The sequence below is a fragment of the Artemia sp. Qi Xiang Cuo genome, chromosome 21, assembly GCF_049724085.1.
Source record: "Artemia sp. Qi Xiang Cuo chromosome 21, ASM4972408v1, whole genome shotgun sequence".
In the NCBI taxonomy this organism is placed as follows: domain Eukaryota; kingdom Metazoa; phylum Arthropoda; class Branchiopoda; order Anostraca; family Artemiidae; genus Artemia; species Artemia sp. Qi Xiang Cuo.
In genome coordinates this window covers 43,065,763-43,087,188 of record NC_142814.1, presented here as the reverse complement: position 1 = coordinate 43,087,188, position 21,426 = coordinate 43,065,763, and the positions used below count along the sequence as shown (strand labels likewise).

The 21,426-nt window shown below is 36.1% G+C and overlaps 1 protein-coding gene across 1 annotated transcript in view; it reads left to right on the top strand.

The window, feature by feature from the left end:
* The window catches only part of LOC148939592 (uncharacterized), a 72,773-nt gene that overhangs the window by 48,180 nt on the left and 3,167 nt on the right, over positions 1–21,426 (top strand). The window contains exons 9-12 of the mRNA XM_089107134.1: positions 6,811–7,086; positions 10,942–13,472; positions 16,661–16,970; positions 17,583–17,638. Coding sequence (XP_088963260.1) covers positions 6,811–7,086; positions 10,942–13,472; positions 16,661–16,970; positions 17,583–17,638 — 3,173 coding nt within the window. The remainder of the gene's footprint in view (positions 1–6,810; positions 7,087–10,941; positions 13,473–16,660; positions 16,971–17,582; positions 17,639–21,426) is intronic.

The window sequence follows — 21,426 nt, the reverse complement described above, 5'->3', positions numbered from 1 at the left end:
CGATAGAGAAAAAAAAGAATAGAGGCCAGACAACCTATTTTAAAAAGAAATAATGACACTGACAGTGCAGTGTTATGTTAGAAATAAAAAAAGGATAGAGGCGAGATTCTGCGGAATTTTGTGGTCAAATTTTATCTTGAACCAATGAGCATGCAATATATTTAGAATGAAGAATATGAGGGCTCTTGTAGATTTTGAATATCGTTGTAAAATTTTTGTCACGATTGCCTACATGTTTGGGAGTCTAGCCCCCTTTTCTACAATAATATAATTTCCATACTTTGATAGCTTTTAATGTTCAAATTTAAAATTTCCATAATTGAAATAAGAAGCACACAGTAAATAGTAGATTCGGTTGAAGCAAATATTTGTATTCAAATTTCGCTCTTAGGGTTTTGGTTTCTATTGCCAGGTTTGTTTTTTAATTACGGTTTGTACAGCCAACTGTTTACTCAAGAGTTCTCTTAAATGTTAGGGATGCTGCAAACCAGGGTTGCCGCCAGGTGAAAAAATGACTCTAAATTTTAATGATTTTTTAGTCGATGTTTTGTGATTATGCGCTGATTTAGTGATTTCTTTTGTTTAGGCAATATAAAAATCGCTAGAAATAATGATAAATCACTAGGGGTAAAGTTTATTATTTGTAAAAAGATACTCTGATCATCCCTGAATGATCATCATCCTCGAAAAAATGAACCCCTTACACTGTTTCTAAGGGAAGGGTTGGGGGGGGGGGGTCTGATCTGAAATATAATTTTTTTTTTTAGTATCATCATTTTCCAGGTTTTAAAGGTCTAGCTTTGCTGCTCTAACTTAAGTTTAGAAGGAGTTAATGACTGTTTGTGACTGATAGTGCAATGTTACAATGTAGATAAATAAAACAGAACTGAGAGATAACATAAATTCACATCTAATGCACTAATGCACTAGCGTCACTGACAGTGTATTGCTATGATGAAGATTAAAAGAAAAGAACAGAGGCCAGATTTTGTGGAATTTTGTGTGTGTCGTTAACCCGGCAGTAGGTTATGTATGTAGAATGAAGAATTGAATAAACAGCAAAAACTATCGAAAATCTGCCCTATATGTTTTTTTATCTGGTCTCTATACTTTTTATCTCTTACTTTATACTTTTTATACTTCTATACTTTTTATTCTATCTTTTTATTTTACTTTTATACTTTTTATCTCTATAAAAAAAAATATCTTGATAGAATTCTAGTCTGTAAAGATTTGAATTTCAGTGAAAGTCCTGTGCTCATTTGGATCCAACCTGAAGTCCTCTGACTTGATTCTAAATTAGTTTATAAGTATCAATTATAATATATATTAAATTATATAATCGTAAAATTTATTTATTTTAGATTGTGATATGTAATTTAATAAAATTTTATAATGAATAATCAAATTTCTAGATAAAAATTAAAATTATTATGCTATGTATTAGTTAAAAATTGATTACAAAATAAGGTAATTTAGTATGCATTACATTGGCTGAATTACTCAAATACATCGACTGTGTAATTTTGGCAAAAGAGGCTATTTGTGCAAAAGCACCCGATATATACATTGAGCCCTTTTGGCAAAATTGGTTTTGATTGCCAAAGACTGTGCTGTTTGGCCATTCATCTGAAGCCAAACAAAAAGCAGATTTTTCCCGAATGGGGGGGGGGTGAGAGATGATATAGGAAGTAGGAACCCCGTGGGAGGTGGTGAAGAGTTAAGCTATTGGAGTTTGGTTACCTTAATATAGCGTACGTTACAAATGACGTTAAAACATGTTTTTAAAATAGCAACGTTACACCTTGCATGTCTTATCATTGGACTTTTCAGACTGAAAGACAATGGAACCTTTCGAGTCTTTGTTGCAGATACTGCACTACGAAAAAGTGTGCTTTTCAAGGTTTTCTAGTATCAATCCAGCGTAATTTATGTCTTGTTAAACGCTGTGGTTAACTGGTCTGGCCGGATAAGTAATCTTGATATTCTACTACTACTAACAACTCACTACTAGTAACTACTCAAAAAAGTCAGGGGATGTCAACTAATTCTACTACTAACGACTGACCGCAACGCCAAACCCCCTGAGGCCAAAACAGCTACACACACTCCTCCATCCCTCTGTATTCAATACCTCCCTCTTTACACTATCCAAGAAGCTACTATTTGTCTTAAATCTTTCTTTACCACATCCTCCCACCCTATTTGGGGACAACCTGCTTTTCTTTTAGCCCTAGACGGCTGGCCGACAAGGACAATGTTTGGCAATCTGTCATCCTTCATGTGCAGAAACGTGTCCTAGACATCTCATCCTTTCACTCACTATAGCCCTAGATTGTAGGATTGAACCACATTTTTCGTACAGCTTACTGTTTGAGATACCGGCAGTCAGTTAGGTAACCTAAACAATATTCCAAACCTTCGGTTTTTACCCAAAAATTCGGTATTCTTGATGGCATTAATTATAAAGACACATTCTTAAATCATTCCTAAATGAATAAGTTGGCTGCATGTATAAAAAACAACTACGTATTGAGTGCTACATACATACGTGCTACATAGTGCTTATTTCAATGAATACCGAATTCCAAAGCGACGAAAAAAAAAAAAGACTAGTTACAGAGCAGACCTGTTATGGGTTGGCCTCTGCTTGGTAATTTGTGGCGCGGAGTTCTATCTCAGCTACTGTGAGGACGTGTTTCATGCTTGCTACCTGTCCCTGAAAAAAGACCTCGCAGGCGAAATGACCTGGTACCCCATGTACCATTAACATCTCTGGAGGACATCCTTATTTTATCTTCTAAATTATAAAGCGGTAGAATAACATACAATTAGAGATGTTCTTTTTTATATATATATATATATATATATATATATATATATATATATATATATATATATATATATATATATATATATATATATATATTCATATGTATATATTCATCCTAACAAATCTTTTTTTTTCGTCCTAACAACTGTATAATCTTCTTTGAGCTATTGATGAAGCTGTTTGATCAAGTGATGGAATTCATTGAGTTTTTCTTAGTGTCCTCGCCAATGTTTTTACATTCAATAGAAATGACTTTCTTTTTCTTCTTTTTTTTGAAGTAAAATAAGATTACAATTCAAGCCTGTGAATTTGGAGGAGTGAATGCTGATGTATGTCTTGTAAAAAAAAAAAAAACGAAATAAAATACATGAAATAACTTACAATTAATTGTTCATTTTAAAATGTACCAAAAAATATAATTGAATGGCGCTGTTTTCGGAGTAAGAATAAACATTAATAATTAATGGCTATTGATTTGGTGCAATTATTGTTCATTCAATTGAGTGCATGTCTTTCCATAATTGAAATAAGAAGCATACAGTAAAGCAGGGTTCGGACTCGCCTATAAATTCCAATAAATTCCTATATTTTAATGCACTCCTATAAAATGCCTATATTTTGCCTAAAATCCTATTATTGCTATATTTTTGGCTGGAGAGCACTAAGAACATTGCTCATGATTTGCAATTTTGAATGCTCGTTAAGTAAGTCAAGATGTGCTTTCCTTTGCTTTTGACTCTGCTTGTAAACTGTGCTGTCTTTCGGTGTAGATCGATAATCAATTACAACTGTTGAGCTGTTTGAACTTAACTACTGCTTTGTGTTGGGCTTAGTAAGCTGCTTCTGCCTAGGCTATGCTGTTGTGTTGACTTTGTAGCCTATGTTTTGTTGTTTGTCTTGTTGGGCCTGTCCGAAATGAGTGAAGATCAGTAAATAGGCTAGTAGTCTGTGCTTAATGATACTAGAGTTCTTTCTTCCGACTTATGCGTTTCCTGGCTGAACGAACGCTATAAAAGGCTGATGCGAATGCGGCCTAGTTTCGGAAATATCCACATCTTCCTTTTTATGGCCTTTTAATCGCGGGATGCTATTTTGCAGGTGATGCTTGGTAATTAAGTATGGGGCCTACCAAGTTCAATAGTTCTTGGCTTGCTAAGACGGATTGCAGCGGTAGAAAGATTGGCGAATGGTGTAAGACTGGGAACGACCAGTACTCGTTCTTTTGTAAACTCTGCTTGAAAAATCTTGGTTGCACATCTGTGGTTGCTCAGCTAAACCAACACATGCGCGTCTGCAGAACACGAAGCCGCAGTTACTGCTCAACTACATTCACTACAGCTTCACCTGATGGGACAATCTCGAGTTGTTGAAACAACCAAGGATAAACCATTAGCTGGTACAAACATGTTTTGTGAGCGTGATGCCGCTTATAAAGCTGAGTTAATATGGACACTTCAGACGGTATAGAGTTCTATGTCTGCTAACTCTTCAGACCATATTGTCGAAACCTTCCATGCGATGTTCCCCGGTAAGATCCCCGATAGAATGTCCCTATGTGCGAAGAAATTCACGTATCTGATCACCTATGCGCTGCATCCGTACTGTATGCAAATGCTTGGGAAGGACATTCAGTCATATTTTGTACTAAAACATGACGAGACAACCAACTACGCTGGTATGAAAGAGTTATAGATACGTGTTCAATATTGGTCCTCATACGGAAACGAAATCCAGAGCAGACATTTATGCACAAGTTTTATGGGCCACGCAACAAGTGATGAACTGTATAGGAAGATTATGTCAGCCATTGAGCAGAATCAGCTGCCACTTAAAAAACTGATCACGCTTGGAGGTGACGGACCAAACGGCAACAAAAGCGTTTGGAACAGGTTCAATGCCGAAAAAAAGAAAGTGACGGGAAAGGGAATTTTGAAGATTGGTACTTGCAACATCCATATAATCCATAACGCTTTCTTGAACGATCTTCATGTGTTCGGAGAAGAAAGTTCCAACTTTGTATTCTTGTGCATTCATTTTTTGACGGCTGTCCTGCACGTTGTGAAGACTATCGAAAGTGCCAAAAGAAAGGGGGGGGGGAGTGCCAGAGAATGCTTTCATGAAGCATGTCCCAAGCCGCTGGCTGAAGATTGGGTATGCCTAGCTAGAACTATGCAGCAGTGGCCGGCAATCTTAGAGTACTTCCTGAACTTCATGCCAAGAGAGAAAAAACCGAAGAATCTTCTGTCCACTCCCAAATTTCTGAAGATTGTGGCTTATATCAAAATTACGACGATGAAGGCCCAACTCGAGTTTGTTCTAGCCTCAGCAGAACTGGTCATGGGTTTCACCCACAGTTTATATAATTATCCAGTAAGCTTATCGCAGATCATTTCTGGTCTTCGTTCTCGGTGCGAACAAAAAGCTCCTCCCACTTCTTCATGCAGTTATGGATCAGTGTGTTTGCGTCTATCAATGAGAAATGGCTACAAAGTGCATTATTCGTAATAGCGGGTTTCCACTTGTTTCCGATTGTTTCGCGTCTGACTTGTCTACTCGTGAAAAGATCTGATGCCGCCTATGTTTCTACGTTCTCTGGAGTACTCGCACCCCGGTCCGGATTATTATAATGGGTGAGATAGGGAATGATCATACTGGATAATTATATAAATTGTGGTTTCACCCAACTGTTCCAGAAGGAAGAACCTCTCATTCATGTTCTGCACTCAAAGATCAAAAGACTAGTTGTGACACTTTGCGGACGGGTCTTTACTCCACATTTCGTGACCGAGACTGAAAATTTCTCACCAGAAATGTTGAACCTGGCTGAAAATTTTTCAGAAAAGCCCATTGTTTCAGAAAATGTGGAACGAGCTTTTGGTGAGAAAGCAACAGTGAAAGACAAGTCCATTTTCTATGTCAATGTGCGAAAATATTTTATTGCGGGTTTTCGCCATGTTTTGAACAAATGTCCTCTAGATAAGGATGATTTTTAGAGGCGTTACGCTATTTGAGTCCGATCAACATGAAGGATTAAAGAAGCATTGCAGACACAGCGGTTGTGGTACGCGAGACTGCGATTGGAAAAAGCTCAGACGTCGCCCAGGCTGAGTGGCTGCTTTTGTGAACGGAAACTGGCCCCCGTGCGGACATTACTCGGGTTGATCATTTCTGGAGCCATTACTTTGGTCTGGTGAATGAGCGCGGGACAGAAGGTACCCGGAACTTACCAAGCTTCTGGAAAACCAGAACTGTTTGTTATTACATAAGAGCTGTTGAATCTTGCACGTTTCGCACGGCCTTGGTATCAACAATATCTGGATGAAAAGAAAAAAGAAGAGCCATCCGAGAAGGAGAAAGCAGCTTTCGAAGAGGACAACAAGAGGAAGTTGCGTTAAGTCCAGAACAAGTGAAAGAGAGCAGATAATCTGCGAGAATGGAGCAGTCTCTTGCAAAGAGAAAAACTTGCCTCATATCGAAATTGATACCCAAGAAGCAGCAAGAGTGGTTTCAAGTATTTTACCTGTATCAGTCAATCATTGGCATAGTATGTGTATATGATTTTTTACTTTTTTTTTTACTATATGTACAGTTTGTATTTAAAAAAAAAAAAAATGTAGAAACTCGTGAAATGACGAATTTATGTGACCAGGCATCCCACGACATCTACTACAGATCTGATCCTGAGGACTTCCGAATCCTATATTTGGCCCATATTTGGGCCCGGGAAATTCTATAAAAATAGGACAGAGCCTATAATTTGAAACGAACCGACTTGTCCGAACCCTGAGTAAAGAGATAAACCTGAAGCAAAGCAGATTAATAATCTGCTTTTTAGATGGAATTAATAATATAATACAGTTAATGATCTAATTTAATTAAGAGGTACAACAAATGCTTATTTAATGCTTTTAGTTAAATAAATTAATAATTTGATTAATATCCTTCTGTTTATAAAGTGCTTATCCATTATTTTTTAGATGATAATGATGATGTCATTATTGAAAAGGTAGTGGAAGAAGGAACAGTAGTTGAAGAACCTGCTGTAGAACAGCAAAAAGTAACAGAAGAAAAAGAAGAAAATGAAACGGATATATCACAACAAACAGAAACAGAAGAGGAATCGAGAAGAAGAAGAGTAAAAGAAAATTTATCAGTTCTTGCGGAGATGGAAACAAAAAAAGTTGAGTCTCCATCAATTGAGGAAGATGTAGAAAAAAGGAAAAAGAAAAAGGACAAGCAAAATAAAGAAAAAGGTTAGTTTTGTTCATTCCTTAGTCTTTTTATGTATTTTGTTAGTCTTTTTATTTGAACAAGGGTAAAAAAAATAAAAAATAAAAAAAAAGATTCATTACTGATTTATATTTCAATTCAGTGAGTGAAATCCCCACCCCTTCCGCGAAATTGTTGTCTGACTCGTAAAAACCTAACAAAACCCCAGCAACCCCCCCCCCCCAAACCACCCCCACCACCAAAGATCCTGGCTATGGCCCGTAGTTAGTGTCAAATGATAGTTTAGCTACTCGTTTGACTTATCAAATGTCAAAAAATAAGCTTTGCGAAAAACATGGTTCGACCCCACTTTCAAGGGCCATAATTAACAGTTTGTGGTGATGAACTGCAAGTAAGAAGTGACTCGGCCCAACCGCAACCGGAACTCCAAATAAGGGAATTTTGATAACATTTATTAAATCAAATGTGCTGATTCTGAATATGTACAAATTCATCAAGTTTAATGTTATCCATCGAAAAAATCTACTAGCCTGAGAAAATTAGACGTATTTTCGAAAAAGAAATTTGTGTTTGAAATACCAAGTTTTACAGTTTTGCTTTTTTTTTGCAAGTTTTGCATATGCAGTTTTGCTTTTTTTTGGTAGTAGCGCTTTCCAATTAAAAAGAAGAAAAGTGGGTATAAAATTAGTAAATAGTAAGCTAAGAAAAAAATATGGCACGAAATGGCTTAAGGAGGTTCAGATTTTGTTGAGGGTGCAGTTGTCTTTTTGAGTCGACAGATTTTTTTTTGTATTTGAATTTTGTGGAATAAAATTATTTTCAAACGTAATAAATTAGTTTTCCTTATTTGTTTTAACGGTTAAACGTGGAAAAACTGACGAAATAGATTTAGAATTAGTAAAAGAAAAACATTAAAAAATAAATTGTAGTTTTCAGATATGAATAGACCTAAGATAGGCTAAAGGGGTACTTTGAGGTATTTAGGGTACTAAAGGGGTATTTATTTTAATGTTCGGCTTCCTTTAAAGGGGTATTCTCTATAGCGCTAGATGCCAGTCCTGTAGTTTTCAGCTTAATCAGGTTTTTTTATTTTTACATCCGAAGGATGTATCTTTTTTTTTATGCTGCATTTATTACTGCCTTTTATCCAAATTGGGCCTTACGCTCAATTTTGAAAGTTTACTCTGGAGGAAGATGAATTTTCTAGAGGGGTCTGCCAAAGCTGCCTTCTCATTAGCTACGCTCATGCTACCGGTTTAGAACCCTTGAATTAAACAATAGCAACATTTTTAGTTCAGTCTTCAGCATTAAAAAACGGGAATCCGTTGAAAGGCGACTAAACAAAGAAACAAAAAACGATTACTTTCATTTATTTTTCTTCAAAATATTGTAAGGGTAATTTTGTAGGAGCAATTCAAATCTTTGCGACTGTAATCTAATTAAGGAAGTTTAGGCAATTTGACCAGCAAAACTGAAAAACAAAAGATATTTAAATTGCTGAGGGACAGTGAAATATGATTGTTGATATTAATTAAGTGGAAACTTACACAACCATATACAAAAACTTCTTTAAGTTTTATATACATATAGGCTTCTAAAATAAGATTTTTTAAATATTAAATTTTTGTAGTATTCTGAGGCCAAAAAATTCCAGGCTCGATTTTAGATTAAATTCCTTTTCTGTCCTGAATATGGATAACAATTTATTAACTCTCCTTAATTTTTTTTCTAAGTTCGTCTTATAAAAATAGTCTTTTACTGCTCTACTTTTTTCACTGGTAATTACCAATCTCTCCCTCTTCCGTTTTTAGCCCCCCGCCTTGTGAACAGCAGAAAAATGATAATGAGGGCCTAAAGATATTTTAATGATATAATTACTCGTTTTGAAATATCTGGGGGGGGGGGGGGGGTTTTTAAATACAAAACAAAAAATGCATTATTGTGGAGTAAATTAAAAAAAGAGAAAAAGAGGAAGAAAAATAAGAATAGCAGCGCGCATATGATTCGAGATATCGTGTTTACATATCAAATGGCGAAAAAATTGTATTAATTCAAAATATTATAATTTATATTTAAAATATTGAACCGAAAAATTATATTACCTTGGTCATGACTAATTAAAGGGAAATACACTATTTTATAAGGATGATTACAAAGTTTAACTGAAAGCTTGTCTGTCTTTTTTAGTGTCAAAACATCGTAAAAAAATTAATTATTGAAATTTTAAAGTTTTTCGCTCTTAACGTAACTCAGGTGCTTCATTTAATTAGAACATGTTGCTTTGACGCTCAATCCTAATGCAACATCACAAAATATGATGAAAATATAATGCTTGAGAAACAAATTCGGGCTATTTATTTGCAAATTAGCGGGGGGGGGGATAAAGTATAGAGGGTCTGCATGCAAAATGTGTTAGGTTCGATTATTTTGTATATTATGAAGTAAGCATTGTTTTCCAACTTCAAACAGTTTAAATCCCTTCAAAATGTTCCAATACTTTCAACTGTTCAAACTGTTCAAGGCTCCCGTAGCGCCTGTAGCTCCTGTAGCGCAAATTAGTGGCTGGTGATTTGCTCGGCTTTCCTCAGCCGAAACAGAGTATCTCTATGTTTTAGTTTTTGAGAAAATCACGAAGTAGTGACTCTAGTTGAATTTTTTGAATGAAAGATGTAGATGAACATACTGAACATCATTAATAGGTTTTCTGAATTCTGTTTTCTTCCCATTTTTACCACTCTGTTTTCTGATGGATGTAGACATTATATTTTGTATTTCTTGTTGTCCATACTACGTTTCGGCTCTGGCAAACTAATGATCTGTATCTATCCCTTCAGATACTTGATCGTATTTCAGAAGCTATATTAGATAGAAAAGTTCTGATTTTGTCAATAGATTCGTTGCGTCCACATTAAGGGAGATGACTCAAACCTGAGTTTTGTTTAGAGGGCAGCCTAAAGCTTTTGCAATACCCTGGTAACCTTTGTGGTAATGCTTTTCTCCATTTTTCTGACAGAAGGGAAACAACCGTAATTATTGACTAGATGGCAGCACTTACTGGGTTGGTTAGGTAGGTCAGGTTGCAACGTAAGTGCTTCCAATAAGTTATGATGCAGTAACACGAATTTTTATGTTTTAACACAGGTTTAAGTATTAAATAAATTAGTATACATTAAGTTACAGAGACACAGAAAGACTACTTGTAAAACTCTTGGGACTCGTAAACTTTTTGTTCTTTTTTCTGAATTAAAATTTCACAAAAAAAACAAAAAAAAACAATTAATTAGGTTGAACTTATCTATTCTCTCCTTCTATTGGCCTATAATTCCACTCACGAACCAATCAGGATTTGAAAAGGAGGGGTTATTTGGCTTTTCTGTCTGACATACACTTGAGGAATAATAGGAATCAAATTTTGATAGCTAAGAAAGTTTAATCATGAGAATATGTAATTAACTTAAATTTGTGAGGTAAACATTTTGCGTCTAAGAGTTTACACATTTCAGGAATGTACACGTATTGGGCTTAAAAATTCAATTGTTTTCAATAACAACTGTTGGGGCTCCGACCAGGATTGCCACTCAGTGAGAAAACAAATCACTATATTTAGTAATTTTTTGGTTGATTTAGTGATTTTCTTTAATAACATAGTGATTTATTTACTGATTTAGCAATTTTTTTTTTGTTTAGGCAATATAAAAAAAAATTACTAGAAATATTGATAAATCACAAGGGGTGGCAACCTTGCTTCGAGTATGATTAGGAAAACCGTTGAATCTGTATAACTGATGAAAAATGAATTTGGCATTGAAAATAACAGCATTAAAATAAAACTGGATTAAAGTATTTGTTTTTCATTCTGAATTTTATTTTTCTTGAAGGGGTTGCCTCGCCATCAGCGGAAGACAAATTAGTGACAAGTGAGCCAACTTTTCCAAAAAATGATGAAGCTTCAGCTGTAATTGAGGAATCATCTTTAGACGCGGAAACTAGAGGTACTCACAGAGCTGATCGCACCAGCCCAATTAGTGATGCTTCGTGGATAGAAAAATCTGAGAGACGAAGAAAGGACAAAAGCCGTAGTAGAAAAGACAAAAGAGATGGAAGAAGAAGTAAAAAAGGACGAAGTGCTTCTCCAACAAAGCGAGAAAAGCATAAAAAGAGAAGTAAAGAAAAGAGAAGAGAAAGGCATAGGAGAAAAGAGAAAAAAATTGATAGTGATATTAGTTTGAGTGAGCCCGAGTTGTCAAAGATTCAACCTAGTCCAGTCTCTTCAGTAGAATTTCCACGTCCTAACAGCCGTGGTAGCGTGGAAAACATTTCAGATAGCTCTTTAAATGTTATTTCCGATGAGGAAGAGGGTGAAATTACAGCACAACCTCCTTTACAAAAACCTCGAAACGGGGAGGCTAGTGATTCTATTGCTAGAAAAAATCTCAAGGAGAAGACGGAGGGGGACTATGAGGAGGGTGAAATTTCTGATGAATCACCAATAAATAGAACAGTGTCTAAAACTACAGCTGAAAGGCCTGAAAAGAGTTTTGCTGCCACATTAGTGCTGGATACAGGCGCAAAAAAATCTCCTGAATTTCATTTTGTTGAAAAAGTACTACCCGAGGGTGATGTAACCAATATTGAATGGAGAAAGTTTAATAAAAAGAGCAAATCCTATCGTGAGGCATATGTTGGTTCTGACAAAGAAGAAGATGAAAATTTGTTGGTTAGAAAGTCTCCTGCTCAACAGCGGTTGCGGAGTAGGTCACATGAATCTCTGAATGCATCACGAGGAAATACTGAAGTTGACAGAACAAATCGTAGAGTTAGTAGTGATAGATTTATTTATCGTCGAAGTCGTTCACGTGATGACAAAATTCGTCATGACTTCAAAAAAAGGCGAAGTCCTCCACGTGACAGAGAGGCTTTTAAAGAAAGACGAGATAGAAGCTCGTCGCGTGTGCGTAAATGGTCGGTTGACGAAAAGAGAAGGAGCGAATCACGCGGAAGGAAAAGGTCAGAAGAGCGGAGAAGAAGTGAATCACGGGGAAGGAAAAGATCCGAAGACCGAAGGAGGAGTGAATCACGAGGAAGGAAAAGGTCGAAAGAGCGTAGAAGAAGTCGCTCAAGGAAGCAAAACCGCTCATCCAAAAGAGCTTCGAGTATATCGCCGATTCGTAGGAAATCTCGATCTATTTCCTTCGGTAGATCTCCCAAAAGGCGGAGATCATTATCTGCTGTAAAACGAGGCAGATCGGTTGAGCGGAAGCGTCGAAAGTCGAAATCGCCTACAAGACGTCGTTCAAGATCGGTATCGCTGCTTTCACCCGCTCATCGGGAGGAATTTGCTGCAAAATCTCAGTCAAGAACGCCAAAGAAAAGAAGAGCGTCACGAAGTCGTAAGCGTCGACGAAGTAGAGATAAGAGGCGCAAGCGTAGCATTTCTGAGGGAGGTGAAAGCTCTTCACCTTCTTCTGAAAAGAAGGAAAAGCGTAAAAAGAAGAAGGATGACAAAAAGAAATCTAAGAAAAAGAAGAAATCTGGTGAAAGTTTGCCGGTTAAAGAAGTCGTTGCAAGCGGTGACAATATCCGCGTTTCTGTAAATTTTCCTCAGAGCCAGAAAGCACAAACGATTCGTCCACCAGCACTTAAACTTAATCCTATGAAAGGTAAACGAAAGTCCCTAGTTAATAAGCCAAAGCCTAAAAAACCAACAGTCCTGATTGATTTAATTGAGGACACTGAGATAACAATAGATACTGCTCCACCCGAGGTTGTAATTGTGGATTCAGATAGCGAGAAAAGAGACCCTGTTCGTGAAGCTTCATCACCTGCCAAAGACGCTCTCAATGGGAGTCCAATAACTTCTCCACCATCATTTTCTGAGACTCCCACTGAGTCCATGCAGGTAGAACCATCACCCTTGCAACAGGGAGCTGACGAAAAATCTGCAGACGATCCAGCAGTAAATGATGACATGTTCTATGACGAAGAAGCTGTCCCTAGTAAAGGGCCAGTAACACCACCAGAGTATGATCCAAGTCAACCGACAGAGTCACCAGAAAATTTTGAACCTTCTCCACATTTGATATCTCCTATACATCGTGAGACAACTCCAATAATTCCAGCAATCGACAATGCTGTTAAAGAGATTTTGCCAGTCAGCCCAAAGAAGCAAATAACTGAAACAAGGGTAAAATCACCTGAAAGTTTGAAAGCTACTGCCGTTGTAACGCCTCTACCACCAGCAAAATCTGTTCAAGGGATCATACAGCACCCAAAACCTGATTTGACGCAGCCTCCGCCCAATATTCAACAAACATCAATGCTTCCTCCTGTGATTGGCTCGATGGTTCCAAGGTCATTCGTGCCGCATCAGCTGTTAGCTGCAGCAGTGATGGCGCAAGCACAGCAACAGGTTTGTAAATCATTTCTTCTTTTCATTGATAAAGCTAGGTTTTCGGTTGCCAATTTCATGTCGCCTGGAAAATAAACATTGCCCGATTATCACGTCACATGTGCTACCAGATTTCACTATTTTCGGGTATTGAATTTCATGTCTCCTAGAAAATAAACATTACCTAATTTGCAAGTCACATGAGCGACTTTTTAGTTTGCTTGTTTCGTATCGTCGAAAAATTCATTTTTTCATCAAGAAATTCAATCATTTCATATACAAAAGAATTTAATGAATTTATTTTTTACCCGGAAATAAAACAGCCAAAAAAAATGCCGAGTACAGTATAAAAAGGAGAAAAGAACATTGACATGACACAAAGAAAATAGAAAATGACCACGAAAAAACACGATGGACAGCGAACATTACGTGTAACTAATAAGTTCTGAAGTGGGTCATATGAACTCAAATCGTCTCGCGTTTTACGGAATAGGTTCGACGCGAGGTCAGCTAGCTGTGTCGGGGAAATTCTTCATATTTACGTCTGTTTTCTTTCGGTTAGGTCTTTCAAATTTACTCTTCCTTCGACAAGTATCTAAAACAAATTGCCCACTTTTTTAGATAGGTGAATTTTCTAAGAAGAATCCCATTAAAACACAAAAATTCAGATCAGGGCTTATCCAGGGGGAGGGACCCGAATTTTTGTCCAACTCTTACAGTGCATATAACAAATGCATATAAACAAATTCTTGATGCATTTTCAGGTATTTTTTTTTTCAGGATTAATTGGATCAAAGATGGATCCAGGGACCAAAAATGAGCAAAGATCTAGAATTGGGCCTCTTCAGTATGACGCAAGCTAGAACAAAAGAGGTCCGGTTTTCGTTTGCTAATTCTAGGCTGTTTTCACGTTTTGCTTTGCGTATTTGACGATTCATCCCTGACCTCTAATGGTCTTATATAGCCATGTGCTATATAAAGAATTTAACAAAAAAAAAAAAAAAAAAAAAATCTCTTTAAAATATGCAGCAAGCATCATCGAATCATATTTTCTCGTTTTTATCTGTTTTTCAATCAGTTTTTATTAATTGTTGTGTTGCTTTTTTCTACATAGCCTAAGGCTATATAAGGCCGTTAGAGGGGGCTGGGGGGGGAATTGTCAAAACGCGAACTGAACCATGAAAGGAGTTTAAAAATAGCAAACGAAAAATGAGTCTCTTTTTGTTCTAGCATGTCTCCTTCTGAAGAGGCCCAAGTCTAGACCTTTACCCAAAAATGGTTTCAAGTTTTTATTCTTGATACGTTAAAAATGAAAATTTTTAAGTAATTCTTATTGGGTTTAATTTATCAAAACTGAGACACAGGCAAATTATATGTTAGAGGAAGAATGATTAATACAGAAGAGGCAAATGCTGGAAAGGGCTCACTTGGGGTCCATCCACACCAAAACCTAATGATTTTCATTATATTTTAGTGTAGTTTTCGTATAAATCTTATGTTTTGGTGAAACGTGGATTAATTTGTTTTTTCATAATGCTTTTAATATCTCGAACTAACGCAATTTATCCTAATGCTTATTATTCTCATGGAACAAGAATTGCAATCTCGAAATCTTCCATATAATGAAAAATATAAATTATAATTATATAAAAAATAGAAAAGATCGATAATGAAGAAAAAAAAAATAGTGACATCCGTAGCATTTTGTTGGGTTATGTTGGATGCCGTGAATATTCTTTTGGGCTAACTTGAGGTTCAAGTACCAGTTTCTCAGGCTGTAAAATTACTGAGTTTTGCAGGTATCCGCTGAGGAAAAAACCCTATTTAGTTGTCAGCTTGATCTAGTATTCGGTTCTATGATCATGATCAAGGCAAAGAGTAACTTATAAGACTGGGAACTGGTGCTATTGTCGACAAAAATAAAACTGCCACCGTCATCCAGTATTTGGTGACACTTAGCATTTTTCCAGGGTGGTAATAAGTGTCTGATCTCAAGTTTCTCGCAGAAAAATGATAATGAAGCTTGAAAAAAAAATAACTGTCGCCAGACGCTGGATGGCGTTAATAGTTTTTGTCGACACCAGCGCCAGTTTCCACTCTTTCAAGTTACCTATACTCTTTGAATCTCTTTAATCCCATACCCTCTTTGAATCTCTTGAATCCCATACTCTACTGCAGCTGTTCTCAAATATATAGACACAGTACCCCTTTGTAACTAAAAAAAACCTTCTCAGTTACCGGAACTAAGTAAACTACAGCTAAAGTATAAATATTTAAGAGTGGATATAGAATCTGCCTTAGAAGTTATAGATTCAAAAACCATAAAAGGTGAAATGTATCCGCTTTTAATCTATGGCACCTTTATCCATTGTATAAAACAATTCTAAAAATTCAAAATTCAAAAATTCAAAAACACAATTCAAAATTCTAAAACATCACTAAAGGGAAGAGGGATTTTGAAAAAAAGAAACTAATTTATAATGGCCTTATGCCGTCATGAATATTACACGATTAACCATACAGAATTACACAAGTTGAGCCATAATCCAATGTGACAAGCTACTGCTGGGGGGGGGGGACTTTTTTTCTCGTTGTTCTAAATTTCATCTAAGAAGTTTTTCCACTCGCTTCCCTTTAGGTTTTTGGCATAGAAAAGAAGAAAAGGGCATGTGGTCTCTTTTACGTATCTGAAAACCAACTGACTCTGTGAAACTGTTACCCATCGTATAAAACCATACCATCATTTTCATGGTATGATTTTCATATCAAACCTTATTTTTCGAGTTTTTGAGAAAATCGTGGAGTAGTAAATCTTGATGAGTTTTTGGAACGAAAGATGTATAATACTGAACTTGGTTAATAGGATTTCCGAATTCCGTTTTCATCCCCTATTTACGACTCCCTTTTCAGTTGGATGTAGATGCCATGTAGATTGCACTTCTTGTTATCCATACTAGCGATACTATAGGAATAAGATTAGTAGACAGTGGGAATTATGATGTTATTTGAGATAATATTATGTTTATATTTAGTTTTTATTGTTGGTCTAAGTCCCACATTTAACTGTATTTATATTTAATTTTTATGCATAATTAATTGACATCGATTGTTAAGAAAAGGCAAAGTAATTGATTTGTCTTCACACGTGTGTCTGCTAGCCTGGTTTTCATGTTTATTCAATTGATTGAAAATTTGTTACCTCTCTCCAGGTTCAAGTTCCAATGCAGCGACCCCCTGGTTTATTACTACCCGGCCAGCATGTGCCCCCCCATCTGTTATTCAATTTACCATCACTACAAAGGCCAGAAGGAGGTTTCTTTGGACCTCCTCCAGCACTGCAGCAACCCTTAGCTGTCCCGTCTCAAGAGATGGCAGTGATTGGAAATTCGCCAAGATCTCCCGACAGTTCAGATCTTAGTGATTTGTTTGAGCCACCTGCAGACGTGAAGAAGCCTAAACGGGGGCCAAAATCTCCCCCTCTTCCCTCTTCATCCAAAAAGACGCATCCACTTAAGAAAAGTAAGTTTTTTATTCCCAGCCATCTAATTAGACCCTTCTCCTTTCTTAATGGGGGAGCTGAAAAATCGTAGCCTAAAAAATAGCTGTTTTTGTTTATCCCTCTCTAACCTCCCTTCCTCTCTCCCTCACTGTGACTCTCTCTCCATTGCCCTCTTTGTCTCTGTCTCTTTTCATTCCGCTTTCTCTCTTGCTCTCTTTGTCTCCGTCTCTTTTTATTTCTCTTTTCAGTCGCTCTTTCTCTCTCTTTCTGTCACTTACTTTGTCTCTGTTTTTTCTATTTCTCTTTCTTGTTTTCTCTCTCTCTATATCTCTCTATCTCGCTCACTATATATATATAGCTCTATATCTCTCTCTCTCTATATATATCTATCTATCTCTATATAAAACTATACCTACCTCTCACACTCACTCTCACTCACTCACACACTCTCTCTCTTCCGCTAACCCCCACTCTCTCACTCTCAATTAATCACAATACATGAATCTATTTCTATCTCTCTCTCTCTCAATATATATATATAAATCTATATCTCTATCTCTCTGTATATCTATCTGTCTAATATGATTGTCAGTTTTACGCTTGTGTTGTTAAACAAGGTGATTATTTTGCAGAGCCTGCAGCTCCAATGCAAGTTGATGATGTGCCCAATTCTGCAATGGAACTTCAAGTAAGTCAATTTATCCATTGCTCTTTCTGCCATCTTTTTTCCGTTCCTTCTTTCTGCCTTATCCACTTCCCTGAATGTTTTTGTTAATTCACAATAGATTAATCTTTTTATCTGATCTTTTAATAATGCCATCCATTATTAACGATTTAGGAATAATCGCTAAGTGCGCTCGTGCAAGAACTGTCAGTCTATTTTATTTGAAGGCATAAAAGGGACTACATCGCATGGGCCTACGCAGCTTCTTGTCTGCGGGGTGGGGGGGGGAGCAGCCGATTCTGTGATGAAGGAGGGGGGGGCTGAAGTTGTATTGGCAGTTCACAAAAAATTTACATTAAAAGCAAGTTCTATTATACCTATGAAATCTTTAATAATAAATAATCACTAAAAACCAGAAATCACCAATAAGCTTCAGCATTATTCCTCTTGGATTAGAGATAAATTTGTCCAAGACATTATGGATAATTGCTTCTTGTTTGAGTGTTATTCTGTCATTCAAGCTCTTTATTTCCAGCTTTTTTAACCATCTACCTTTTATCAACTGCTTTTTTTAGTAATATACCTTTTTTCAACTGCTTTTCAGCCTTCGTCTTTTTCAACCATCTGCTTTTTCAGCCATATCTAGTGTAAATTTAAAGTTCTAGGGGGGACAGCCCCCCCCCACCCCGCCTATTAATTTTGGTGTTTTTTTTTAAGATATTGGTAAATATTTATGGCTCATGTGGGTGATCATTATGATTATGAATATGATAGTAAATTTAATTAAAATGTTAAGGTGTAAAGTTTGTGGCGCCGTTTGGGGACTATGATATAGATAGGTTTTTTTTTGTTTTTTTTTTATTGTTTTGTTATGTTAGTGTATTTTTGCCACCCCTTTGGACAAGTTTTTACTTCTTGGGGTGGCCGCTAAACTGATGTTAAATTGTTTGTTTAGAATAAATATATCTCTCTCTCTCAATGTTTTTTATTATCTGTTTTTTCTTTTCTTCTGTTTTTTTCCTGTTTCTGATTTCTGTTTTTTCGTCTGTTTTCATTCTTCTGTTTTTTATAATGACTTGAGAATGCTGTCTCTGAAATTTTTAGTTACGCTGGGTAACACTGCGCAGTCAGTAGTTTTTGGTTCCTAATAATGTCCAGATTTAGAGGGCAAACAACCGCTTCTGTCCAGTTCAGTTAAGAAACTAATAAAAGAGGGAATTCAATGGTGTCCCTGAGAAAAAAAGCCAACACAATCTAGAGTTACCCTGGCTTTTTTGTTTCCCTTATCCCTTTGTTTTACTTTCTTCATGTTTTTACTTTTTACCGAAATACAATCAGATAATGTCAATAAAGCAGTAAATTGTAAAAATCTAGCGGTAATCTGTCGGTTCCGTGAGAGGATCTTTCCATAGGGGAATTTATCATTGGGGAAGGGACATTGCTATGAAGGGGGCGCCAGACTTCCCAGCATTATTTAAAAAAACGATCAGAAATTTAATAATAAAAAAAAATAATTTTTTCAACTGAAAGTAAGGAACAACATCAAAATTCAAATCGAACAGAAATTATTACGTATGTGATTGGGAATTGGGTATGATTGTAAAAATCTGGCGGTAAAAAAAATAAGGCGATAAAAATTGGTAAAAATCGGCCACAGATTGTTTGTCCTTGTTTCTTCCTTCTCTTTTTTAAAGATCCCAAAATATGGTTGGGGAATATATTAAAATCTATGTTACCTGTTTGTCTCAATTAATGTCTATGTTACCAGTGCAAGTTTTTGGTACTCTAATTTTTTTTTTTTTTTTTTTTTTTTTTTTTTTTTTGGTACTACAATATTTATGTTTCAACTACTGCTATTACTAAAAAATCAATGAAGCACCATGCCACCCGATGCCAACAAAATTGTGCTCGTTTCCCCACCACCCCAAGCTATTCAAAACTGCCCTTATTACTCCCTCTTAGAAAGTTCCAATTCCTTTTAAATCCCATCCTACGACCTCTTCTACTCGATTCAGGGATAATCTGCTTTTTATTTGGCCCTAGATGGGTGTCCCAAAGGGCCATCTTTGGCAATCTGTCATCTTTAATCTGGAAAACGTATCCTAGCCATTTTAGCCCTATTCTCACTATACCCCTAGAAATTGGGGTAGTACCACCTTTTTCCTACAGCTTACTGTTTGAAATACGGTCAGTAAAACGGATATCTACAAGTATCCGTAGACAATTCCTCCAGGAAATATCTAACTATTCGTCTTCTGAAGCGCCAACGTTTCGAAGCGATACTTAACCACTGTCATCACTGTAGCTTCGATGAGGGCTGATTCATTGTGATTCGTGGTGCTTCGAACCATTTTTGAATCACCGAGGATACCAAAATAAAAATATTTATTACCCTTTGGGCCCATCTCACGTCTATTCATACATAAAAGATTTTTCTTTTAGTTATTTCAGAATCATCAATTTTTTAGGGTAGTATTACATATTAGCCTGGGCTGCTACGTTGAACGGTGGGAACAAATAAGAAAACTAATTATTATTTCTAATTATAACTAAATTATTATAACTAATTATTTAAATTGACATCGCTTTTTGTCTGTAAAAATATAAAACATTAAATATATTTTGACTCCAAAAGATAACTAGGCCTTCAACGGAAAGGCAACACTTTCTTAAACTATTTTTTGTGTCACATGCTTTTAGCCTATTTTTTGCTGATTTTTCGCCAGTTACTTTTTCTAAAAAATTTGATATCCCTACAACCGAAAACTGCAAATGGATTTTTTTTTCAATTAATAACCGAATTTCTGATTTTTTATTCTATTTTTTCAAATATATATATAGTTGCATAGGTTTCCGCTTAACCGTATCAGATATAATGTTTCATTTCACTGTCCTTGGTAGTTCAGGTGTTACTTTGTAAAAGCCGTATAATATATTTTTCTGTTGTCCCGCGGCTGTAATGTTCCAATGTAAGAGGACTATTTTGCTGTCATTTTATTGCATAGACATGATTCTGTGTAAACGCCATATTATAGTCTTGAAGTTTTTTTTTTTGTTTTTTTTTAGGTTGAAAAAGTGCGAAAATAGTAGATATATCTTGACATATCTATTGCATAACTAATTGTGAAAAAGATATGAAACTACCTTGCTAAAACTGATAAACACTGTTGGGGATGAACACTATATAAATTTATACAGAATAATCAAACTGTAATTTTTGCTACTACATTATCGGCGCGTACAAACAGCTCATCCCATTTAATCTGCCATCTCAGCGGTCCAGTGTATATTACCTTGGAGCACGTATTTTGGCAGAAACTTTTCAAAACGCCTCTGAAACCAACTTTTAATTTCTAAATCTAAATCGTTAAGTTCATCTGGACAAGCTGTTCTCTTGTCCAGACGCGCGAAAGTTTAATGGGTTAAGCGTTTTTTTTTTTTTTTTTTTTTTTTTTTTTTTTTTTTTTAACAAACGCCGTGTTTAATCTTAAAATCATAATTCCTGCTCTAATTACTATGTCTATTACAGGGCCGTATTCAGGATTTTTTTTTCGGGGGAGGGGGGTACAAAATAACTTAAAAAACGTATCAAAAATTGATTATATGGGGGGAGGGGGGTCAATCCCCCTATTCCCCCGGGATACGGCCTTGGTCTATTACCAACCTAGGATTTTAGAACATTTTAGAAATGATACTACTGTTAGTGAAGATAAACACAAGAGAGGGTACGGGTCCTAAGGTCATTCTTAATGTTTTCTTATTGGTTTCTTTATTCTTTTCCTCCCCCCCCCCGAAAAAAACTTGCGTATACA